Source organism: Octodon degus, unplaced genomic scaffold (assembly GCF_000260255.1).
Source record: "Octodon degus isolate 3935 unplaced genomic scaffold, OctDeg1.0 scaffold00096, whole genome shotgun sequence".
Taxonomy (NCBI): Eukaryota; Metazoa; Chordata; class Mammalia; order Rodentia; family Octodontidae; genus Octodon; species Octodon degus.
In genome coordinates, this window is record NW_004524672.1 from 503,656 (window position 1) to 530,718 (window position 27,063).

Consider the following 27,063-nt stretch of genomic DNA (forward strand, 5'->3'; position numbering starts at 1 on the left):
CGGGAAGGCTGGGATGTTAGTACTTGACTCCGACCCCGACCCCCTCCTCTCTGTTCTTAGCCACCTTAGACTCCAACGCATCTTCAAAGGGGCAGCAGCAGCATCTGCAGTGGTGGGAGTTGGGGAGGGGCACCATGGCTGGCGGCAGAGCTGTGCTGTGATGTCAGTAACCTAGAGGACAGTAGTTAAAGAACCAGAGCAGTCCCAGAGACAAGCTTCCCCATTCATGGGAGTGGAGTGTAAGGAAAAGGAGCACAGCAATCACTGGCCAAGCCACAGGACCCTCCAGTTCAGCCAGCAGGAAAGGTGGGCGAGTCAGGTGTTTCCCGTCTGGCTCAGAAGCAGCACAGTGCAAAGGTCTGGCCGAGAAAAGCAGCCCATGTCATGGTGGCCAGAAAGCAGTGAAAGAACAGGAATGGAGAGGGAAATGGCCCTTCCAGGCCTCCGTCCTGGTCACCAGGCCCCGCCTCCTCACAGCAGCTGGGCTGTAGTTGGCAGCGTGCACTCACCTTGCGCAAGCCTGACTCTGAGCACAAGAGACTCTGGGGGCCATTCCAGATGCCAATCACCACTGCTGTAGTTCCAGCTTAAAATCCGGCATGGACTCTGTGACTGAAGTCGTGTTTAGATGAACGAGATGCATTTATGGATGATTACCTTATTAATAGAGAAAAGGAAGAAGTGTTTCGTTGCAGAGTGCTGTCCTTAGGGTGAGAGAGCATAGCCTTGAGTCTCAATTACCACTGACCACACAGGTATCCCAAGAAAGCAACTGACCTATCTGAGCTTCATTCATCCTCATGTAAAAGATGGATCAACCCTCATTCTCATTCTGTGATAGTGAGGCTCATGAGTCTAACTTATTTCACGGAATGTTGTGGTCTCAGGGTGCATCGAGTTTTCTCTAAATGACTCAAGTTTATCTTTATGGTAGAGCAGCACTCTGTGGTGGGTAAATATCCCATCTTCTTTATCTGTTCATTTGTTGATGGCTGTGTAGGTCGCTGCCAAGATTTTGCTGTTCTGAATTGTACTGCTAGAAACATGGGTGTGACTGTACCTTTGTATTATGGGAAGTAAGGAGGTGGGCTGCTGGCAAAAAGGAAGTAGATCAAAAGATGAAGGGAGGGGGACCGAGGAAAGAGATTAAAAGAAATTAAGGTGTTTATGAACATGTGCCAACTCTACACAAGGAATGTAAATATTATGTACTGCAAACTTGTACAAGAAAAAAGGGGAGCTCAAAAGATGGGTGGAGGAGGAAACAGGGAAGAGAAAAAGGATTAAAGAAAGAATTAAAATGTGCCACATACATGTGCCAGTTCCCACAAGGAATGTATACATTATGTACCAGCCACGTATACTAATAAACTAGAATAAAAAATTCCCTGATTACACTGTTGCAAGTATTTAACGCACAACATTTACAAGCATACTTCGTGGGCTACACGAGGCTGCCAAGACACAGTGCCAGTGTGACTCCTAAATTTTTGACTGTACTTCAAAGGTCACCCTAAATGATGCCTGCTCAAAAAGTGACATCTGAGTCTATAGAGACAGAGTTAAAACTGGCTGAAATATTTATAAACCTATTTATCATCAGATAGAGTGTGTATTTGACAGGTGATTCTCAAGGGAAGCTTTCAAGAGCCAAGCTCAGGGACCCATGAATAGCACTTATAATTGAGGGTGGTTAACTTTAGCTTCCAGCCTAGTTTCGAAGATCTTGGGGAACAGTGAGATTTTTTTAAGAATGAAACTTCTGCTTAGTGCTTCTGTAGTTATACTCTCCAACTTTCTACATTTTTTCAGTCCTACATATCAGTTCCATAAGAACACAGACACCTGCTTTCTTCTGAAAGAGTGTTGATGGTACAACAATCAGGTAAGCATTAGACACAATGGTCTATTCCTATGGTTCCAAGGGCCATGGATTTTAGGTGTCACTGCTCCCAAATGACAAGAGTTCTTGCATAACTTTATTGAAGCTGCTTCTCAGCCTCTGTCATTAATCCATGCTCTCTTATCACGAATGCTTGAAAGTGTATCTAATGGTGGAATCAAGAGCTGGCCAAATAGCTCAGCGGATTAAAGCACCTGTAAGCAGGCGCAGGGGCCAGGGTTCAATCCCTAGGCCTACCATGCCAGCCCCACCCCCCGGACACACTAAGATGGCAAATGAGACTGGATGTGGTGGCACACACTTGTAATCCCAGCTCTTGGGAGGCTGTAAACAAGCGGATCACTACAAGTCTGATCTAGTAGGGAGACCCTGAACACCCTGTAGACCCTTCCCTAAAATACAAAAGAAAATAAATAAATAAAAATAAAACATGAAATAAGATAATAGCAGAATCTTGCTGTCCCCTGTAGATTACACCAAGTGTACACTTTACTATCGGTTTGTTTACAGAAAAATGAGTACCTTCACAGTCCCTAGGAGTTGGCCCAGAACTTAGGTGTAAACAGTTCCGGTGCTCTATTTCCTTGACCACAGAAGTGTGCATACTTCTGAGCTTGGAAAGTTAGGCAAGGTTTGATTGATTCTTATGGTCTAACCAAACACCCTGGTCAGAAGAAAGGAAATTTTGTAATTTTTCCATTTCTCTAACATGCTCAATTTGTGGCATTACATATGTTGTGCTAAATTAAAGTTTTCTGGAAACAAAGTTCATTCCTTTTCAAACACTGGAAAGACCATTATGACAGTCTTTCTAAATGGCTTAGCCAACATTTAAACCAATAGGAAGCTGATCAAGTACATCTCTTAGAAATCTTGTGATACCAGTCTGTGGAATAAAATGAACACAAGCCTTCATCTCTTATTTACTAACTGGTGACCCCATAAGTCTATTAAAATAGATTTCCAATAATGCACTAAAAAGCTTCTATCAGATGAACTAATTGAGTTCTTATACTTAATTCATACCTCTATGGAGACTTGTGATTTTCCTAGTTTGGATAAAGAAAGTTTTTAGATAGTAATAGATGATTTGTTACATCTCAACAGTATGTTTTGCTCCCTGTGCTTGGATCTGGGTGTGACTCTAACTTCTTCACTACAGCATTTGGTGGAAGTACCATTATATTATTTCTAAGCTAGGTCACTGAGTTCCAGGAATCTTCTACTTAAGAACTCTTGGGTATTCACCATGACTGAGTTCAGTATCCATGTGAAAAAATTAGACAAGCCTGGACATACTGTTACTGGGGAGACCTTCTGTTGCTGATCAGTGAGCCTGGCCTTTGAGTTATCATCTAAACCAGGCCTCACACACAACTGAGCAAGGAGAAACCATCCCTGGTATGTCTTATATAAATTCCTAACCCAAAGAATTGCTTAGTGTTATGAAGTTATTCTTTTCTGCCACTAATTTTCAATGGTTTGTAGCAAAGCAGATCCATCTCTGTTCTTCATTGAAAACAGACCTTAAGTCAATTAAGACACAGGACATATGAGAACTTGTACTGTAACGTCATGTACCTCAGTAGTGTCCCAAATTTTCTGATCAAGAAGATTATGGGGCCAAAGAGGAAGGTGATCGATGATGTAGAGTGTGCCTAAGGAGAGTCACATGGGGAGAAGACACTCAGGCTTTCACACAGAGCACATTGGCCAAGCAATGGCCGTGACTCATCCACATGGCTGCACTGACAAAGGTTCTACAATCTGAGGTACAGGATCTCAGGATAAATCCTGAGGGCATTTCACTGACTTTCTCAGACCAAAAAGCTACAACTCTTGTTGCACAGGTCCTGCTTTACCTTGGTCTTAACCATCCAGTAGAAAAGTATGAAGACGAAATATAGGAAGTAAAGCCATGTTGTTATGTTGAGCTGTGGGGGACTCAGATCAATAATTTCTGACATTGCCAGTTAAACAGAAGACCCAGTGCTATTATGGGCTACTGGACTCTTTTAGAATATTTTGCTGAGTTTACACATCTATAATATTCAATAACGGAACTTAGAAAAATTGGGTATACGAATGAATGTCCATTTTGTATCTGTGTATTCAAAGTGGTTAGGATAGATATATAGTTGCATTCTCTTAATGAATAGAATGATTTGTTCTAATGGTGTTTGTGAATATGATCTCAAGTCCGCATCTTGTACAGCAATTAACCACTAAGAAGAATATATGCAGTGTATTATTTGTTGAAACTGTACTTCCGATTTGATTTGAAACTGTCTCATTGCTATCTGTTTATCAATAAAATTTTGAAAATAAAAAAAAAAAAAGAAAAAAAAAAAAAGAAGAAAACAGACCTTAAGATTTTTCTTTTACATTCTTTTAGTACTGTGTGTCTATATAAGCCTGTGTGTGTATGTATGTGTTGCATCATTGTGGCAATAAAAATATGAGCTAATTTAAAAGAAAGATATATTTGGGCTCATAGTCTCAAAAGATTTCAGGCCATGGTTTTCCAGGCCTGCTTGGTTTTCACTGCATGAAAAGGAAGAACATCATGATGGAAGGAGATGGTGGAAGCAAGGTGGCCAGGAGGCAAGGAGCAGGGAAGGAGCCAGGGATTCCAGTTTCCGTGGTATACTCCTTGCTACGAGGCTCTACCTCTTCCAGTAGCTCCCACCTCCCAATAGCCCAATAAATTATGAATCCCTCAATGCATGAACTCATTGATGAGACCAGAGTCCTCATAATCCAATTGTGCCTCAAAGCCTCCTGCTCTGGACACTGGCCCAGTGGGAACGGAGTCTTCAGTGCATGAGCTTTCGGGAAACATTTTGGATCCAGACTATAAGACTTTTTATTCTATTTAAGATGCAATAAAATTCTTCACTCAAGTTTTCTTAAGCAGTCCTGGAGAATTCCCCGCCATTATCATTTTCTATACCACTTTCTCTTTCCTTTCCTTCTAGGTATCCATTTAAACCAGACATCATAGCACTGTCTTCCCCACACTTCTTGTATCTCTTTTCTGCTCATTTTCCAATCTGTTCATTCATTCTCCAGCTTAGTCTGCTGCTAAACCAATCAGTGGTGCCTAATTTTCACTTAAATTTTTGCAGTTGTTATTTATGGTTCTTGTAAATAACCTGTTGTGTCACTTTTTATAGCCTCCTGTTTATTACAGATTGTTCCAAGTTTGGATAATTTAAATGTTTCTTCAAGCATAAGCAAAGTTGTTTTGTGGCTCGTGTCTAATGATTCCTCAATCCGAGCCAGGCATAGATCTGACCTATTCAGTTTGTCATTGTCCTCTGATTCTCACACATGGGACTTCAATTCCCTTTCCTCTGGTATTTTTGAGAACATACTGGACATTTGGGATTCAAAAAATCAATCTGTATAATTTTAGGCCTGTGATAATGAAATCCTTCTCTAGAGAAAAATTTTGTTTGCTTCTACCAAACACCTGCAATGTGGAGTCTGAACCTGCCTTAAACTCATTTTGCATTCTGCTTGGTTCATTCCAGTTGTACAGCTAGAGAGGAATATTCAGTGTGTGATCAAGCACATGTCAAGTTAATTTTTTTAAATAATATGATGTCCCAAATAGAACATGTTGAACCTTACACCTTTATAATATATTGTCTACCTAGGTTTTAGAGGCTAAGGTTTGTCTGGGGGGACATGACGCAATGGTGAGGACTTTTAGAGATGGTTTGCAAGGAGCGAGAAGTATGTGAGTAGACTGAGAAAGGTACCAGAGACAACAGTGTCATACTGCTGAGCTTAGCCCCTTGCACTCCTACCCACAAACTGGGGTCTAAAGGCTGTTGAGGGGGAGCCTGCAGGTAAAAGCTGAAAGAACTCTGTTTATGGCTCATGGATACACAGGCAGAAGGCAGCTTGTCACTGTCAGGCCTTGTGTTCTGGGAAGCTCTATAGGAAATCAGCCTACAACCTACTTGCTGACTCAGGGGGATGAAAAAAAGATAAAAGACAAAAAGACACAGAATTAGCTTGGAATGTGAGGGTCATGCTTGTATTGGAGAGGTAAGCCTGAGCATCTGGCTCCCTGTGCCTCTATTCAAGCAGATCCAGGAGCCAGCAATTAGAGTAGCAGGGGATTCTGCTATTCATGTTTGGGTAAACAGCTAGATCTCAGCTATGTTGATTCTCCCTTGGGCTTGCAGGATGCCACCCTGCTTGCAGGGTGCCAGAGGAGAGCAGGTTGTCCCCTTGCTCCTTTGTGCTCACAGAGGAGGTCAAGTAAGTCCTAGTTCTCATTGTCTGATCTCCCTCAAAGCTCTGGGATCCAAAGCCTTACATGAGGCATGACCCCAGTAATTAACACCTGTAACGGGCACCAGGTTGCCATTCAAAAAATGCTTGATGAATGAATAATTTGCGGGGGCAGTTGTCTCCCCCACTTCAATCCAAGGACATGTTTGAGGCAGTTCAGGACATATTACACCAGCGAACTCTGTACTAATGTAAATACTTCTGGGGACTATTTGAAATAATTAGAAAAGAGTCCAAGAGGAGGCCCTTGAGAGGACCTAAAATGAAAATAAGTCTACAGTGGTATTAGAGCAACTACTTACTCTTAATAATGTTATTTGTACACAAAAGCTGATGAAAGCTAAGGATTAACAATAATACTTAGCCTATCAGGCAAATACTACCAAAATGCCACACACATGATAATTAAAAACATGGCTAGAGAAAATAAATAATACATAATAAATAATGATCCTATCCTCAAGATGTTATAAGATTTATCTAAAGTGTATAAACAGAAAAGAGCTATATAGCTAATGACCAGTGTATATTTTTACCTTTTCTGCATCTAGAGGTTAATAATGAGTAATTATAACTAATAGGTAACGTGGTACATTAGAAAATCTACAAGATTTTTAAGCAGATATTTCATTCAAAACTGTGCTCTCGGCAGTTTTGTGCCAGTTACTTAACTTTTTTTTTTTTTTTTTTTTGCAGAACTGGGGATTGAACTCAGGCCCTTGCGCTTGCCAGGGAAGCGCTTATTCCACTGAGCCATCTCCCTGACCCCTACTTAACTTCTTAAATTCCATATAGTTCACAAAACTTAGAAGTGTTCATCTTTACAAATCACTTGCTACCTATCGACATTTAATGACAAATGCAAATGTTCTTTCCTTCTCACTTTCCTCAGTATCAGGAACTTAATTATAAAATTCTACATTAAAGCTTTAACAAGTCCAGACTAGAGTGACACAAAATCTGAACTCTTTAGAGAAAAGACGCCTTGAAGGTCAGCGTCACTATTGCCTAGGAACTCAAATCCCTAGAAACGGAGGTTCTCTTAGTTCTCAATCCCTTTTTAGATAAATTATGGTCTAAGCCAGGATGCTGATTATTCCAAAGTTGAAGTAAGCAGACTTGGGATAACTAACTAACTAAATTTGTTCTTATTTAATAACCAGAAGAAAAAGCAATTCTTCCATATCCTAAGTCATTCTCTGACTCTGCCCAATACAAATGTGCTGAGAATAATCGATGAACATATTTTATCATTTAGAAAAGACATAAATGCCATGACATTAGTATCCTTTCCCCTATATGTTCATGCAGACCATCTCAGATATATTTATTAATAACCGCTTAGGCAATCACGGTCCTCAAAGCGGATCTTCCCAGCACAAGAGCGCACTTACTCACCTAGCAGTGCCCCACGCTGGTGCTGCAGGAGCATCCCTGGAGTCGTTATTCACTTCACCACAGTCACTTTAGAATCTAAATGTGCTTTAATCACTGAAGGGGACACTTTCAGATTCATCACTCAAGGTGACCTTGAGTAGCTAAACTCGGAATTCCAAGAACAATGAATCTTCTTGTCTATCGGACAAGACATGTGTATATAGGCAAGACATCTTAAAACAGATACTGTTGAGTTTGTGAGCATGGCCGGCTCTGGAATTTCCATATAGTAGGGACAGTTCAGTATGAAAAAAGAGCTTCATGATGTGAGATATAAACTGCCTTCGTAAATCTTTCATGTTTGTTCAGATGGGCTTCAAACTATCAGTGGGAGGGGTTTTAGCCTCGCACTGGCTCAAAGACATTCGGTACTAAGAATCTGAAAACATTTTCTTTCTTGCAAAACAATGAATCCTCTTGAAATTGTCTGTATAGTGGAGTTTAAATCTCATCAATTATTCCAGTAAAGGAGAAAATTATGTTAGCTAAAACCAGCCATTTGATGACCCTTTTCTGAGAAAAAAAAAAATGTAATTGGTGTATTTCAGTAAAAGCAAAGGATAAAAAAACTAAAGATAATTTGGCCCAGGCAAAAGCAGTATAAAATTATTGACTTCATAAAGAATATCTCATAAAGACACTTTAAGAACAGCATAACCCGAGGAAGGTGAACTCACCTGCCTGGGATGTGCAACGTGATCGCTACTTTATGTGTTAAGCAAACACTTATTAAGTGTTCTAACGCCCAGGCATCCTGAGAGCACCGAGATGACAGACAAGACGCTTGCTCCCCAGAAATGTGTATTTATGAGGCAATAACTACCATGGAGCTCATACCACAAACAAAGAGCTTGGCGCACTAAATATTCAGGGAATTTCTTATCCTTTCTTCTCTTTACAGTTACACACAATTTGGTTCCCAAACAGAAGTATTTGGCAACATTTTGTTTCTTTGCTAACTCTTCACTGGTTGGAAAGCCTAACTGCGGCCACACAAACACAAGTGTGGCCGTCTTTCCCAAAGCTTTAGAATAAAGTAAGTTCACAGACCAAGGTACCACTGCACCTTCTTCAGTTTCATAGTTAGATTGTGTAGCTGCATGTATATATATATATAACTTTCACATTTCCTACAAGAATATTCTGTCTCTTAATATCAAAAGGTCCACATAGAATTATAATGGAATGATAGTGCATAACTCTACTGCTTTATTTTTCAGATCACTCCTTTATGAGCCCATGTTTGTGGGACACAGTGGTGGCTTCCGTGGGGAGTTGTACATGCGCATCACACATCTTTTTTCCTTCTTCCTTCCCCTTCCCCTCCCATCCAGTCCCACTTCCATCTCTTCATTCACTTTCCATTTGAGGAAGAGCTATTTCCATGCTTCCTATCTACTTTCTCTTTTGCTCTTTAGTTACACTTTGGATTTCTCCTATAAGAGAAACCACGCAATGTCTAAGCTCTGTGTCTGATTTACTTCATGTAATGTGTCTAACCAGGTACTTTTATAAGAAGATTCGAGCACATCTAAACATTGCCTAACAGAGCTATGTCAGTGCTCACTGGCCATCATAATTTATACCTGAAACTGCTGTATTCACCTGTCTTCTGTCTTAGTTACTTTTCTCGTATTGCTTGGACCAAATGTTTGACCCCAAAATCAAGGAAGGAAAGGTTTATTTAGCTCACAGTGTGTGGAGATTTCAGTCATCCTCAGTGGCTCCAAGGCAGAGTGGCGCATGGCCGAGGGCAGCTGTTCATAGTGGCAGAAAACAGCAGCAAAAGGGAGGGGTAGTGGCAACAAGGGCACCCATAATCTCAGCACTGGATCGTGACTTAATTACAAACTCTAGAAGCCCATCCCACAAGGACTTGAGGCTTTGGGAGGACAACTAGACACAAACTATAACATCTTCCTTACTTTGAAACTCAAGATTTTCAGCTCAGGTAAAATTACACTTGACCCGCTGGTTGATCTTTTATCAATACACATAGTCAAAAGAGATTTTGAATATAGTTTAGGATCATTTTCTTTAAGAAATGTATTCTTACATATGATTTTGCTTTTGTGCTTTTCATAGGGCTAAATATTAAAATTCTGTTTAAAATTCAAATTCTTTTCAATCTATATATGGAAAACAAACCATCTCAAACTTGAAATGTATTTGAATTTACACCAAGCTTCTCTTTGATATATTTATAAAGCCATTATTGTAGAATTCTAAGAGTTGAAAGAGATATGAACTGGGCCAAAAAATAAAATCAGGATTAGGTTCAAATTTGCTTAGAACATTTCACTGGTATTGCTTTACATTGTTTTCAAGTGGTGCCATTCAGAAATACTGAACCCGAATTCACACAGAAGAGAGCGTTAGCTTCCTGTTACTACAACAAATTCCTGAGAAAATTAACTTAAGAAGAGAAAGGGTTTAGTTTGGCTGACAGATTTCAAAGTTTCAGACCATAGCCAGCTGGCCTCAGTTCTTTCACTGAGGCAGCACATCATGGTGGAACAGCATGGCAGAGCAAAACTGCCCACGTTGTGGCAAGGAAGCACAAAAAGGGAAAGAGTACGTGTGGTGGATTTCCAGCTGGTGCCCAGCCTGTTATACCCAGCTGAATTGAACTAGCATGGTCCTGGGTGTGGGAGGCCCAGCTGAGGGTTGTTGCCAGCAGCATAGAAGGCAGAACTGGAGAGAAGCTGCTGAGAGGCCATTAGGGAAGCTGTTTGGATAAGTTGTTGGAGCTGTTGGAAGCTGCTGCTTCTCTTGGGCTATTCTGCTGGAGGACCTTGTCATTCTGACTTTCCTGGTGAACTTGGCTGTTCTCATTAGAGGAGGAACTCAGGACCTCATTGCGTGAGAATGGCTACAGTCACTTTGGGGGAGCTCTGGTCCTTGCTTTGGAGGGGCTCTGGAGGGGAAGATGGCACACAGCTCAGTCTCCTGCAGAAGCTTGTCATGTTGGCTTTCCTGATGGGAACTCAGATGTTCTCATCATGGGAGGAGCTTGGAACCTCACTGTCGCTGAGGATGGCTGTGGTACCTTTTGGGGCAGCTCTGGTGCTTACCTTGATTGCTGCTTTCTGGTTCCAGTTCATATCCTTCATCCCACTGGCACTAACTTTCTAGCCTCCACCACTGACCCTTGAGCCTTCCCAGCACAGATCCGTGAAGCAGATCTGCATGAGGCTTTGTTGTAGGCTCTAGGTCTCCAGCTGGACTTGTGGGAGACACTTTTGTGAGCTCCAGGTTTTCAGCTAGACTCATACAGGATATTAAGATCCAGGCCCTCAGCTATATTCTTTGGCCTTTAGTGTATGGATGGATTTCTTTTTCTTTTCTTTCTTTTCTTTTTGGATGGATTTCTTGTACTTTCTTTGTATATGATTCTGTGAGTGACTATTAGAAAATTATTCTATAAACTATGTGTCCTGTATTAAATTGTTCCCCCTTGCAAAACTCCAAACTATGATAGTATAAAGCCAGGGCCTGACAACCCCTTCCCAGGGTTCATCCCCCGTCACATAAAGTCTCTACCACCTTCAGCTCCCTCTAATGCTACCCTGGACAGCAGGCATTTATCACTGAAGACTCAAACTATAGGACCCAGTATACATGCAGATGTAGTAAACTAAGAGTTAATTGTATTTCAGTCTTTATTTTCACTGAATGCATATGTTTTAAAATTCACTCAAAGTAAAACAAGTTTCAAGCCTCATTTCAGAGCTATAAAGAAGCAGAGTGTGAAATAAGCAAGCGTTCAACAAACACTTGAATGCTTCACACAGGAAAGGATCTGTTGACATATCAAGAAATAGCAGCTCGCTGGCTCAATCACATCAGTGTCTATGTAACCAGAAAGTATGAGACTCAAAGCCAGGCAGAAAACGTGCAAATGTTAACAGCCAGGAGCTTGGCCACTCCCTTGATTTGACTGAAGGACAACTTCTGTAAATACATCTGATTGCATGACGCAGCAATGACATCCTTCCATGCAAGAGCAGTCTCCCTTATCACACGAGGTGATTGAGAACTTGAAGTGTGGCCAGTGCACTGGAGTTTTAATTTTATTTATTAGCTTCCTGTTACTCATATAGCTAGTGCAAGAGTTAATTAGTGAACTTAACTTGAACCAGCACCCTGTCAAACAAATGGTTTCTATGAAGTCGAATTAAGTCTTTACAAAGGTAAACCAAGCCTGGCAAAATGGGTGCAACCAGTAGAGAAAATTCTAACAGCAAACTTGGTGCTCATCTTAGTTGTCGGACAACTCTTAAATATAGTTGGCACAACCTGTACATGTGAGTCTAATTTTTCAGCTGGGAATTTTATAATGTCGAAGTAGAAATCAAGTAACTGCAGGGAAAGTCACTGGAATCTATAAAGGCAGATCTGCCTTCTAGCCAGTCTGCTATAAAGATGTCCTCATCCTACTCATATCCTGGAGAAAGTCTTCATGGAGAATCCATCCTATGGAAGTCTCTCCCTGGTGATCTCCTCTTGAGGCAATGACACACATAGCAGCTCTCTGTCTGTCTGTCTGTCTGTGTGTCTATGTGTGTCTGTCTTTCTGTCTGTGTGTCTGTCTGTGTGTCTATCTGTCTGTCTGGGAAGCTGGTGCCAGACAGGACCTGGTGAGGACCAGAGTGCAGGATAGCCTATCTTCCCTCTCCCCATCAAGCCACCATCCCGCAGAGCTGGGCAGACCCACAGTGTGCTGTGGAGAGTGAGGCCAGTGATATCTGAATGGGGAAGTGAGCCAAAACATCGCTGCATATTCTCCAGAGTTTAATCAGGTTCACTGAAAATTGACTTTTCCAGGCTGTAGAAAATAGGTCTGACTCTTTTCTAGAATGTGTGCTGCTTTGGAATGTTGTTGAAAGTTCTTCCTTGCGATGGCCAGTGCTGTACGTCTACTTAGCTAAGCCCTCGTGTTCTCCAGTTGTTCAAACCTTCTGGAAGATCTGCTTGCTTTTCTACTATGGAAAGCTTAAAACAAAAAGTTCCTGTCCTAGAAAACAACTGTACTTGTCCTTTTGCCTAAAGCACATCTAGAAAACACACCTATTCTTGCCTGGGGAAGAAATGTCTGGTCCCATCCTCCAGTCCAAGAACACACACACACTTCTGGGAAAAAGGGAAAAACCATATTTGAATTAAGCAGAAATTCAGGTATTCTTCCTGGAATTGAGTATTTCCGTAATAGATAGAGTGTGTCCTAAAAATACTTGCAAATAGCAAAGCTCATAGGTAAGAAACCAGGAGAGTGGCTACTGAACCAGGAGCCACATCACACAGTTCCAGAGGCCCCTCCAACATCTGGCATAACACTAAAACAACTCGCAACAGAAGAGCCTACAGGAATGGAGCTGTAACCATCTCTTCCAGAGGACACTAGCTTTCTGATGGGCACTGAGAACAATTACAATTCAAAATTTAGGGCATTAGTCAACCCCTCAAGTAGGCATGAATCAGCGAAATTTGAACAAACACATCAGAAAGACATGGGGGAATGTTTCCACCTTTTTAAGATATTTTAAAGTATTTGATACATTCTAATTTTTCTAATAAAACTATCATCTCAAGGGGGAAAGTTGCAGGAAGAATCTTGAAATTCAAATTAATTAGTGATGTTTCCATCTCCCTCCTCACCAATAATGATTTCCATTACAGTGTCGGCTAGAAGAGGGTTCATAATGCTCTTAGAAATTCAGAGCTTCCATTTGTTTTGTCAGAGATGGGTGTAGGACCATTCTGTAGTGATATAGTGATATATATCTGTATATATATTAGTTAGGCTAGATATACAGCTACTTTCTCTTAGTTCAATGAGAAGACAGGTTTGTACTAATATTGTTTTGACAAGATATCATATCTACATCTTGTCCTCTGAATAACTATGTGAAGACAACATGTAACATATTATTGTAACTGTCCTACTAACCTGTTTTGAAACTGTTTCATCACTATTTTATCTTTTTTGCTCATTAGAATTAATAAAAAAAAATTTAAAGTCTAAAAATAGTTTCACCAGTGCATTATCCAATACCATTTACTGAAAAATTGCATTTTTTAGGAATTTACTTTTGCACTTTTGAAAAAATGGCCAGATAGCTTAGCAGACTAAAACACATGCTTAGGCAGACCGCAAGAACCAGGTTTCGATTCCCAGCACCAACAACCCGTGCTGACACCATCCCCGGGGCACACTGAGATGGCGATTGAGATTGGGCATGGTGGTGCCCACATGCCTGTAATCCCAGTGCTTGGGAGACTGAAAACAGGAGGATCACTATGAGTCTGATCTGTATAGTGAGACCCTATAGACCCTGTATGAAAGAGAGAGAGAGAGAGAGAGAGAGAGAGAGAAGAGAAGAGAAGAGAAGAGAAGAGAAGAGAAGAGAAGAGAAGAGAAGAGAAGAGAAGAGAAATTCACAGCTTCCAGTGTCTAAGTTCCTTCCTGGCAAGCACAAGGACCAGGGTTTGATCCGGTACCACATGCCATGCAGGCCCCTCCCTGGGCACACTGTGCTAGCCACTGAGACCGGGAGTGGTGGTGCATGCCTGTAATCCCAGCACTGGGGAAGCTGAAACAAGAGGATCACTTTGAGTCCAAGCTGCATAGAAAGACCCTGTACCAAATACACAAATAAATAAAAATGATTTTAAAATAATAATGAAAAAATAAAATATTAAAAAGAGAAAAAAGAAATTCAGAACTGTCAGCGAAAAGGTACCGAGAAATTGGACTAAGACTCATGAACACGAACCCAGACCTCCCATCCCTGAATGCATAAAAATTCATGAGAGGTGTTCACGCAAAACTCTCATTTAACCTCCTTTTTCTTCAACCTCTTTTTTCTTTCCAAAGAAAGGGAGAACTGAAACATTTTAAGCAGGGATTATCTGAGACATAATAGATTAATGAGAAAATTGCCTGAAATGTGGAGATTCTTTCCTACATCTTAAATTCATTAAGTCCAAGCCCTTTAAACAGTGTCTGCAAATCATAATTGCCATTGAGTGCTAACTATGTATCGGGCTCTTGGTGCATCTAGTAATTCATTTCATCCACCCAATTCCTCCATACTATTATTAGTTCCAAAGATAACATTCTCATGAGCTGTTTGAACTCTCACTGTCACAGAGCCAAAAACTGGTGGAGCAGGATGAGACAACAGGTATTCTGATTCCAGGGTCCGAATTTTCAATCGCCAAAATACTGTTGCTCATCCGTAATTAGCTATCCCTGGCAGCTATCTCTCTACCCACTCAGACAAGGTTCATTATGAAAGTTTGATAAGAAAATATTGATCTATTCATCTCAGAAATGGGAACACACACGTGTGTTGGTGTGTGTGTATGCATAAAATCCCAAAATACTATCTTATGTCCTCACGGCCACATGAAGATGACTGCATGTATCTGAAGGTCAGGTGGGGGGCTGGGGAGATAGCTCAGTGGCCTCAGAACCTCCCTGCAAGCCCAAGGTTCTGAGTTCAATCCCTGGCACCAAAAAAAAAAAAAAAAAAGAGATGAAGAACAGGTGGGAGGTCTTCCTGCTTCCAAAGCTACAAACAGAATATTCCAGTGAAAATTCCAGAAAACTGAACTCAGTACATCTTCTTTGAACTGCTCCATAAACTGACGCCCCTTTGAATCTCTGATGTGTTGTAACAACAGTGGCAGAGGGTGATACATCTCCTGCCACAGCTTATGGGTAAATAGATGTTTAAATCTGGTCAGTGATTGCATTTATCTTTGACAACCAAATCATTTTAACCCTTCAGGTTTAGTTTCATAAAAATAATGAAATTCAAAGTGCTCATGGTATTTACACTCAACCCACTGAAGTTATGATAAACTTTACTAAAGCGTTAAATAATTTACATTGACTCCAATCAATATTAGTATCTAAAGACATAAATGAGTATTAGATTCCTTGATAGACTACTTCATTATTTTTTTAATCTTTTGTTTATTTATTTGGTATAGAGTTTCGCTATGCCACTTAGACTCATAGTGATCTTCCTGTCTCAGACTCCCCAGTGCTGGGATTATAGGCACACACCACCACACCTGGTTTTGAGGCCAGCACAACATGTGGTACAGGGAATCCAACCCAGGTCCTTATGCTTGCCAGGCAGGCATTTAGACTGCCGAGCTATCTCCCCAGCCCCTAGACTATGCCATTATAAAACAAATTATTATGAACTGGTTCCCAGCAAAGGGGCCTTTATGAAAAAATAAAACCACCTCTCATTCACCTTAGTGGTCCGTGTCCTTGCAGGTAGAGGGGCAAATGTCCATGTAGTACAACAGAATTAATGAGATCCCTCATTTGCCCTAGATCTGCCAAGATGGTCCTAAACCATACCACCATCAGAACTTTGTTCTATATCCCCACATAACCCTGGTCTGAGAGGGTTGCAGAATAAAACCTTTTCTCTTCCTATTCTTCACTTACAGCTGTACAAAAAACAAGAATTTATCTGCCAAAGACAAATACTGCCACCTGCTGAGATAAGAGAACAAATAGAAGCAGGCAAGCCACACGCACTCCACTTGTCATCAGGACAAGTGATATTCTCTTCATTGTTCAGGAAAATACATGAACATCTGGTCAGTCATGGCAGTTACTTGATTAATATCCCAAGAAAGGACCTGCAAAGGCAACTTTGCTCGAAGCGCCACGTCCACCCTTTCCCCAAAGGCAAAAACACAAGCAGCATCTTCCGCCAGCTGCACTGTAAGCTTCCACATGGCTTTTTTAGAATTCCCATCTCTTGCGGGTCTGCAGAGCAGTCACAAGCTCATTTTTTTTTCTTTTTTGTAATTTTGGTTTTTTAGGGAAGGGTCTACTGGGTGTTCAGGGTCTCTAGGTTGGACTCATAGTGATCCTCCTAGAGCTGTTTACAGCCTCCCAAGAGCTGGGATTACAGTCGTGCGCCACCATGCCCAGTCTCAATTGCTGTCTCAGTTCGCCTTTGCCGGCATGGCATTCACAAGCTCATTTTTTTTTTTTCACAGTCATCTAAAAATTTTAATTCACATGGATTAAAACCTTGTACTTTGTTCAATTAAAGGAAAACCATAGTCTTTTTTTTTTTTTTTTTTTTTTTTTTTCTGAACCAGGGATTGAACTCAGGCCCTTGCACTTGCCAGGGAAGCACTTATTCTACTGAGCCATCTCCCGGGTCCCTTTTTGTATTTTTTATTTTTATTTTTATTTATTTCTTTATTTATTTTGGCACATGGTGTCTTCTTAAGCAAAAGATGGTTACCAAACATTTGACCACTGGAGTGACATTCACAAAATAACTATGGAATCACTAAAACCTACTTTATAATTCAAGCTGCATTATTTAGGAATGAAAACATAAACAGAATCCAGAGAACTATTATTCTTGGTATAAATTAGCATTTGTTGTTTTCTACATACAAAAGCTAATGTTCGCGCAGGGGTTATTTTGCTGTATATAAATAGCAAAATGGTAGCAATGCTGTGTTTAACGCCTACGGCCCCTATAGTACGCTATGTACAAGCTCATCTTGAAGCTTCTGGATGACACACTCAGAAACTCCAGACACAGGAAGAAGGTTCAGTACTAGAGAAAAGTGGGTGGCTTTGGCTGATGCATGACTTAGGAAGCCCACTGTACAACTGCATCATGTTCACTCAGCATGCTAGGTCAATACCCATCCTGTGAATTTCTTAGAAGAACTCACGTGTCACAGAGGGAAAGGTAGGAGAAGGTAGAGAAGAGTGGGAAAGCACTCAAAACCCAAATGCTATACCTGTGTCCTTCTTACTAAATGTGGGTTATACCTTCCACTTATTAACTGCACTGGTTTATGCAAAACCCTTACAAACTATGCAATATATCAATTTTGGAGTTTTTTCTATATAATAAAGAATATGATGGAGCAGGAGGAAGCCAGGACAACTGACTGGAAAATTGTTTCAGTTTCCAGTGGCAGACTGATAATGAGATTACAGGTTACTACTTGTACTAAAGAAAATAAGTAATAGGGCCGGGGAGATGGCTCAGTGGAATAAGCGCTTCCTTGGCAAGCACAAGGGCCTGAGTTCAATCCCCGGTTCTGCCAAAAAATAAATAAATATATCTGATTTTAAAAAAAATAAGTAATAGAGACAAAATAACTGTAGTTCCTATAGTTAGCAATACAATAATCTACCCATTAAATACATTAAGAGGTTAGGCCTTATGTTAAGTATTCAGACTACAAAAGAAAAAATAAAACTGTTCATTGGAAGTCATAGATATGTTTATTGCCTTGATTATGCTAGTGGTTTCACAGGCAAATACATCTGCCAAACTCATCAAAGTATATATACTATGCACACACAATTTTTCTTTTATTAATTGTATCTCAACAAATTTTTAAAAAAATATTCTGCAAGATTCTCATATATGGTCTTGTTCTAAATTTAGCCATCATTAATTTTAGCTTGTGCTTTAACATTTAACATTAATGTTCAATACACATTTAAGAAGCTTTGTAAACTTTTAAAAATACTTTTTAAGGGGCTGGCCAGATAACTCAGTGGATAAAAGGCCTGCTTAGGCAGACACAGCAGCTGGGGTTTCCATCCCTGGTCTGCCATGCTGACCACCCCCCCCCCAGGGTACACTGAGGCTGGGCGTGGCGGCACGTGTCTGTAATCCCAGCACTTGGGAGGCTGAAAAACAGGAGGGACCGCTACAAGGCCAATCTGTATGGTGAGACCCTATAGACCCTATACTAAATACATTTTTAAAAAGCCATAAAACTACTTTTTAATATTCCAGTTATACTCAGATGGATGTTTGATTATTTTCTCTCATATTTCATTTGTTTTCCACCAAGATTTTTAAGTTCAGTAGTTGGAATGCCTATTGTGTTTAACTGTCACTTAGAGATAAACCTGCTTCTTTGTCACTTAAAAAACACCATTTTATTTTACGTTTATCACCATAAAACACAGAATAGGTACTCAACTCATAAGTAATTTTTCCAGAAATTGTAATGCTAGCTGTGACAGGAGAATCTGGGAAACAGATTGTTAAATTGTCCCGTTTTCACTTATCAGCATTGCGATGCTGCTAAAATAAAACACAGCTGAAGTAACTAGTGGCGTTCCCTAAATATTATAAAATCATGTGCTTCAAACAACATCAAAACGTGACAAGACTTCACCAGTTTTAATGGTCAAATACGTCCAGTTCAGGACAAAGGGCCTGAGTAACAAGGGTGAGAAACGAACACAGCTGCTTGTCCTGGGAAGCTCGGGGTCTTGGTCACGGCTGCTTACAAGTTTGCTCAGGGTGGACTTCTCCCGTCAACACCATATCCTGCAGGTATTATCCTTGCTGCCTAGTAAGAAAAGAATCAGGGTTATATTTTTATTTTGTCCCCTTCATACCCTTTTTTCACTAATCAACAATTTCCAGGTCACTACTACCCAGCTATGTCCTAAATGTGCTAGATTCCTTTTCCCGATAGAGACCCTAGGAACCTCAGACATTTCTTTTTACCTTCATCTTTTTTATATTTTGAGGAGAATAACAATGGTCATAAAATTAGAAACAATATGTAATTTCATTAAACAAGATGATAGTAATTCAACAATGGTGCTTGTGTTGCACATTGTTGTCTTCAAATTACTGTTGAGATGACCAGCTCTCCGCAAATTTTGTGTTGGTCAAAAAATCAAAACAAAATTAAAAAGAAAAAATAAATTGAGCATTAACTCTTCTTTACAATAGACCAGTGGAAATCAACAGTATAATTATCAAAACTATCCTGTTTATATGTGTCTAGATAAATAGATAGATGCATAGATACATAGATACATAGATAATTTCCCTTCCTTCTTTCTTTTCTCCCTTCCCTCATTCTAGTTCTTCCTTCCCTTTGGACCGTTTCTTTCCCTTCCACAGTATCTAGTGTACCTTTTGGATTAGAGTTCTCATAAAACTAGGCTTAGAAGTCCCATTCAATCCGGCTATTACCCTCCTGGATATTTTTCCAAAAGAACTGAAAACATCATACCACAGTGACCTATATGCACCCATGTTTATAGCAGCATAATTTGTCCTAGCTAAATCTTGGAAACAACCCAAATGCCCATAAACAGAACAATGGATGACAAAAGATGTGGTATTTTTATGCAGTGGAGTATTACTCAGCTATAAAGAAGGATAAAGTCGAGACTTTCACAGGTAAAAGCAACTAGAGGCTATATGCGTAAGTGAAGTAAATCAGACCCGCATGTGCAAGCATCAGATTGTCTCACTAGTGCCAGACACATTTTAAGTTAAGGATTTCGTTTTTATTATATCGGCCCATCTTACAATGAACAGCTTCACAGTCTCCTCGCACCAGCAGGACTCAGGGTATCTTAGAACCGGAGAAGTCACCACCACGCCAGCCAAGCCCTTGCTCCTCCCCTTACACGTCACCCCCAAGTGCGAATGTGGGAGGTCTGGACAGCTCCAGGACAAGCTCACAGGAGGTGGGCTATCGCACTTGGGAGCATTTCAAAATAGCAGTAGGCTTTTCTCACTCTTAATGGATGCTTCTGGCTCTCTCGCCTTTGGGGACCAAGAGCAGAGCCTCAGGATAAGAGCGGAGCACAGGGATTTGGGAAGCCTGCAGACATAGCACAGCCCAAAGTTTTGAGCACATCTCATATTTTAAAAAATAAAGACCACACTGGATGCTTTTCTGCCAATTGGTGATCCTAAACCAGCCTCAGACAGCCCCTGAGAAAATGCAGGTAGTTCATGATACCACAGTACACTGGAAAATAAGACAGGTGCACTCAAATAAAGTGACTGCTCCACTGGTGACAAGATAGAAATGTCACCCCTTTCTAAGGAGTTCCTTTGCCCAGTATATTTTAACATCTTATATTTGAAATGTACTAAAAAAGTCAATGATATCTTAATGGAGTTCAGGAATTGAGTGCCAGCATTTAAACCAGGCACAGGCAAGTAATATTCCTTCCTGAACTCCCCAGAGTCTGCTGTGAGGCCGGCTGAGGGAAGGGCCAGCCTCGCAGGAAGCACAGGGCAAGGCAGAGGGAAGCTGGCCACTCTCCTCCTCCCCTGCAGTCCCCCACAACATCTCCCTCATGAGAAAGGGTCCAACATTGTGTTTGCAGTAAAATAGGTGGACAATGAAGCTAGTGTTTTTTAAATACTTACATTTCATCTAACAAGAAAATCATAAGCCCAAAGACAGTAATCTACCCATAATGAAGTAAAGGAGCTAATTTGTACCACGCTTTAAATTACATGACTGGGCAGGCACTTAATCAGCTAAAGCATGCCACAAACTTGATTAGGGAACATTGGATTTTTTAAAATTTGCTCAACACAATGAAAATCAATGAGAAGTGAGCAGATTTGGTGTTCTGCACCTACCTAGGGCATCCTCTCCCCAACCCTCACAGAACCTGTTCCTTGCCAAGCCCCTACTAGAGGCACCAAGCAATCTAGCAACATGACTGTTTTGGTTACTCTTCTCTCATTGCTGGAAGAAATACCCAACACTCAAAATTAGGGAAGGAAAGCTTTATTTAACTCACAGTCAGTGGAGGTTTAAGTCCATACTCAGCTGGCTCCAAGGCAGAGTGGCACAGAGCAGAGAGCAGCAGTGGCAAAGAGCGGGGGGCAAATGGGAGGAGTGGCAGCAACAATGGCAACAGAGAGCAAGTCTGTCTCTTTTAAATTGCACTCAGAGTATCCGTCCCAGGGTGGGTGTAGCACTCACACCCATAATCCCAGAAGCACTCACACACATAATCCCAGTGGATCATGAGTTCATCACAAACTCTAGAAGTTCACCCCATAACTGCATGAGACTTTGGGGGGGCAACTAGACACAAGCCATAACAATGACCTTTCTATTAATGCCATGATGCAAATTAACCTGCTCGAAATCCATTTACTATAAAATGTTGTCACTATGAATAATTTATAGTAAGTGACAAATGATAGAAAAAATGCTCAATGCGTGTTCTTTTCCCAAAATATTAGCACTTTAGCAGAAAATATCTACAGCTCTATAGAGAAAGCAGCTTAGCTCCAAGAGTAAATCTCTACTAAACCATGAAACCAACTGTGGCAAACTCTGACCCTGACTTATTTTGATTGCTGCTTACTGACATCAACCAAATATTAACCTTTTAATCCCCGGAAGCACAAAGCAAGCTCCCAAATTGCTTATCTAGAGCAATTCAAATTCAGAACTCATGAGGTCTTGTGATGTCATGTGGGCCCTGGTACAATTAAACTTAAATAGTGAGAGTAGAATGTCATGCAAAAATGAGACAGGGACCCTGGAAATGGGGTGGCAGTAGGAGAAAACTCCTTTTAGAACACACCTTGGCAACTATAGCAGCCAATTTACAAGGAAAGCCAGGCCAATGGCGAGTGCCCCACCTACCTGTAATGACAATGTTGCCTTTATAGTTGAAAGTACATGAAAAGATTTCATCCACATGTCCCTCAAGAACCTGAAGACACTCGCCAGTGTGTGCGTCCCAGATTCGAGCGGTTTTGTCAGAGCTGCCAGTCAGAAGACGATTCCCTTGGGGATTGAAAGAAATCTGGAAAAAAAGAAAAGAGGAAGGAAGGAAGGAAGGAAGGAAGGAAGGAAGGAAGGAAGGAAGGAAGGAAGGAAGGAAGGAAGGAAGGAAAGACAAATCACATTTGTGCAATGTTCTCAATAATTTTCATCAACACAAACAGGACATAAATAAGCACCTGTCATCTCCCCAGTCTTGTACTTATTCATTCTTACATAGGCCCAAAATGTTATAGTGACATGAACACTGAGGTTTAGATGGAAAAGTCTAATCACTCCCCCTTCCCAATAATAAGGATGAAGACCAAAGCACTGTAATAATTTGAATATTTCCCACCCAGCTTCTTTCCAAAAACTCATGCTGCCTTTCTTCCTGGTAGAGACAACAGGAGCCCTGTGGACAAAGAGCCAGGGCAGGGTCTATCACATGCAAACCTCCATGCTATCTCTGCAACATGACTTTTGGTAATTAAAAGCACAGACTCCCTGAATCATTGTAGAATAAGGGCATGTCCAGGTCTTTTTCATCTATCACTACTCAGTGCACGGCTCTTTGTCCATAACTATGTCTGAACATCTCCAAGTACCAGGCAGTGTCAACTGGTATCTGAGCTGTAGTCAGATGCCAATTGATCCCCATTCATTTGGTTTAGATCTAGGTCATCCTGCATAGGTCTATATGTTCAAGGTGGGAGTTTTTGAAGGGGATTTGATCATGGGGATGCAATACTCAATAGTGGATTGATCCATAGGATGAATTTATTGCTGAAGTTGCTGTTAGCAGAGGGGGCACAGTTGGAAGAGGTAAGTCACTGGTGCAGTGACCTGGAAAGGTCTATTTCTATCCCAGCCTCCTCCTCCCTCTTGCTCAACTTCACAGCCTCCATTCCCCCTCTGCCAATCCATTTCTGCCACGGAACCAACCAACCATTAACTGTAACCAAGACAAAATAAACTTTTCCTCCTTGTAGTTGCTGGTGTTGGGATCTTTGTCCCAGTGACAAGAAAAGTGACTAAAGTCACATTTATCTCTCTCTCTAATCATCAAGAGACAATGATCTTTGGCCCTGTCCTCTGCCTGAAAAATTGAGGATAGAGAGCCATGTCTGTTACTCATCACTGTCTCCTCAGTTCCCACTCAATGTCCAGACAATGGAAACTCCCAAAAGCATTTGCTGCGTCAGCGAATGAATGGTGAATGAATGAATAGATAGATGGATGAATGGATGGACAGATGAATGAATGAATGAATGAATGAATGAATGAATGAATGAATGAATAGCTTTGAACCCCATAGAAATACCACTACCACATGAAAGCTCCGTAAGTGACATATTCATGTAACAAGCATAAAATTTATTAACAAAGAATGTGTTTAGACTCACTCATTCACAAGTATTCATGTGTACTTTTTAAGAGGAAATGCCAGACCTGTCAGCAGCCAGACACTTGGGAACAGGAACACGACCAGATCTCCCTGACATCCACGCCCCACTTTCCCAGCCCCTCCTGCCATCCTTGTGCCTCTCAGACAATTGAAAGGATGTGGGCTGCATTACAGCACTCACCAGTCACAGGGCCTGGCCCTCAGCCTCAAGTCAGAGAGGAAAGGGTATGCCACAGGGCAGCTCCAGGTTCTAAAGGAAGCCTTCAAAACCTTCAGGCTGATACATAAGGAAGCAGTGAAGATGACCTCAGATATGAGACCAAGAATTTCCAAGTCAGGAGGCAAAAGACCCCAAGTCACATGGACTCTACCATGTTCTGACAGTACAAATATGGCTCTACTCTGTGAATAAGCTCATGGGGAATGTTTACACAAAATCCTAAGACACAGCTTTGTGATTTCCAAATCGGTAATTATAAACTTTAAGTATTGAGTATTTCCAGGAAATATTTTCTCAGTTACATCTAATTCACAAAACATTTGATACTTGCTACACAAAATGCTTTTGGCATAATAAACTTGAGTGTTTACTACAACCAGGGCTTTCTGGAACCTTATATGGCCTCAAATTGTTGTATTGTGTATTGTCAGATAAGACTTCTACTGATGGTTGAATAGACACTGTTGTACACTTTTTTAAATGTTTTAGAACATTTTAGAAATCATTTGTTATTATTACATTTGAGGAAAGGATATAGCAAAATGGCTCCTAAGCAAAAATCATATAACTGAACAAACTTTAGTACCAGAAAATGATTTACATGGAACCTGCTGTTTAATTTTTCAAAGTCAGTAAACTGTTCCAAGCGAAAGAGCAACTCACCTTTGAAATTTCCCCTTCATGACCTTCCAGTTTGGAGATACATTTTCTTGTGGCTGTACAGTAAACTCTTGCTGTTCCTTTTTGAGAGGGATGGAGATATATACATATCAGAACTTCAGATGTACATATATGAAATTTGGCCTAATGACCTTGAATTACCTAAATATCAGTCCTCTCATACAGAAGCTCTGTGCTGAGTTTACCTTCTTACCTGTAATGAGAGTCGGCCAATAAATCCTGCAAATGCAAGCCGCTCCCACTACAGAAGAGTATGAAAAGGAGTTCCTCTCAGTCTCTGACCTTATTTAAAAGAGGTGATAGATTCCAAGAGAGAAAAGGAAGTGCAGGACAAGAATCCAGAAAGAAAAAAGATTTGAAGGGAGAAAAGAGACCAGAACAAGAGGCAGGTGATGAGCCAAGCAACAAGACTCTCAAGAGATGCCAAGTTGATTTTCTGTTCAGTGGAGATTCACAGGGCCTCAGTGCACTGCTCCTCAGATGCTGGAGAGCATGGGCCACAAGCACACAGATAAGGACAGGTTCCAGGAGTCCATTTACACAGAAAGATAAACAGAATGCTTCTTTGCTGCTATAGTTCCAGTACCTGAAGGTGCCACAACATCATAGAGAAACAGTAGAAAGATGTAGGATTGGATAGAGGGATGGATGCAGGGATGGATGGATGCAGGGATGGATGGATGGATGGATGCATGCATGCATGCATGCATGCATGGATGCATGGATACATGGATGCATGGATGCAAGGACAGATGGATACATGGATGCATGGGTGCATGGATGGAGCATACGTGCATGGATGCATGGGTGGGTGCATGGATGCATGGATGGATGCATAGATGCAAGGATGAATGTATGGATGGATGCATAGATGGCATGGATGCATGGATGGATGCATGCATGGATGGAAGCATGAATGCATGGGTGGATGGATGGAAGCATGGATGCATGGGTGGATGCATGGAAGCATGGATGCATGGGTGGATGTATGGATGGATGAATAGATTGATGCATGGATGCATAAATGGATGGATGGATGGATGCATAGATGGATGCAATGATGAATGGATGACTTGATGGATGGGATGAAAGAATGAATGCATAGCCAGTAGACTCAGTAGATGAATGAAGAAGATATATATATATAGAGAAGAAAGGCAGTAGAATTAGGTATAAAGAAGATAAATGCATTTTGGAAGAGAAAAAACAGGGAATTTATAACCACAAAAGTTACAATGCATTTGGTCAGATGATTTCTTATCACAAACTGCAGCACTGACTTAAAAGTAAAATTTCTTAACACACTATTTTACTTACCTTTCTGTAAGTGTCAACATCAAGAGGAAGTAGGAAAATAAGAGTAAAAGAAACAAAACAAAACAAGAACCCTGACATTTTAGAATGCATGTGATTAAAAACATACAACTTTTACTTCATTGGGTGTTCCAAATTCTTAAAGGAAAGGGCCAAAATGTTTTAAGAATCTGTGAGTAACACAGAAAAGAAAATCCTGCCTAGCCTTTACTTTAAATTTTATAAAAAAATTTACACAAGCATATTTTTAAATTTCAGTAAACACAAGTCATGTGGCTTGGAATTTCGAAGACAAAAGCAAAATAGATACAAACACACACAAAATAAAACCATGAGGCTTGAAGTTAATTCCAATATGAAATAGAAACAACTACTTATGTACTCACATAAGCAATTACCTCTATTGCATGAGACCCAACTTTTAAGAAGGGAATTAAGAGCAAAGATAAATAAAAAGATTGGTCAAAGATTGATCTAAAAGTCAAGGTTTCTTAGGAAGTATGGAATTAAGAGACTTGAAAAGCACTTAAAATTTTTTTTAAAATAGTAAAATTTTATTGAACAAAGAAAGGGCAGAATCAATGCTAGGAAAAATAGTTTATGACAGAGGGGAAAATGTTAGACTAAGAAGTGAGCTGGGCATAGCGGCACATGCCATGATCCTAGCACTCAGAAGGGCTAACGCAAGAGCGGTCTTTAGGGGGACCAGAGCACATACATAGCACCATACATTCTTAACAGAGGGATAGCTCAGGCCTAGTGTGATGATTTTTTTTTTTATGTATTTGGTGCACGGTCTCACTACACAACTTGGACTCATAGTGATCCTCCTGTTTTCAGCCTCCCCAGTGCTGGGATTACAAGTGTGAGCCACCACATGATATCCTTGGCTGTCTCAGTATACCTGGGGGCGGGGCAACATGGTATGTGATGCCAGGATCAAACCCCTGTCCCTGCACTTGCCTCGGCAGGTGCTTAGTACACTGAGCTATCTCACCGACCCTCATGCATGACTACTGGAACAATGACACAGTCACAGTGTGACATGCCATGCTTTCACAGATGGTGACACAGATAGAGAAGAAAGGCAGTAATTGCAGAGCTGTTGCAGGTACCACATAGTATCATGTGTGAGCAGTGTGAGAGGACAGAAATAGCACGGTGTCTTGTGTGGTCATAAGGAAGGTGAAATAGAGATAGATTACAGTT

At 40.8% G+C, this 27,063-nt stretch overlaps 1 protein-coding gene across 3 annotated transcripts in view; it reads right to left on the minus strand.

Annotated features, from left to right (window-relative positions):
* Positions 1 to 18,928: 18,928 nt before the first annotated feature.
* Positions 18,929 to 27,063, minus strand: part of Daw1 (dynein assembly factor with WD repeats 1) — a 51,048-nt gene continuing 42,913 nt past the window's right edge. For all 3 annotated transcript variants that reach the window (XM_004638225.2, XM_023723105.1, XM_023723106.1), the window contains exons 11-13: positions 24,523 to 24,599; positions 22,112 to 22,274; positions 18,929 to 19,033 (exon numbers count right to left, since the gene is read on the minus strand). In XM_004638225.2, coding sequence (XP_004638282.2) covers positions 18,999 to 19,033; positions 22,112 to 22,274; positions 24,523 to 24,599 — 275 coding nt within the window. In that variant the 3' untranslated portion in view covers positions 18,929 to 18,998. The remainder of the gene's footprint in view (positions 19,034 to 22,111; positions 22,275 to 24,522; positions 24,600 to 27,063) is intronic.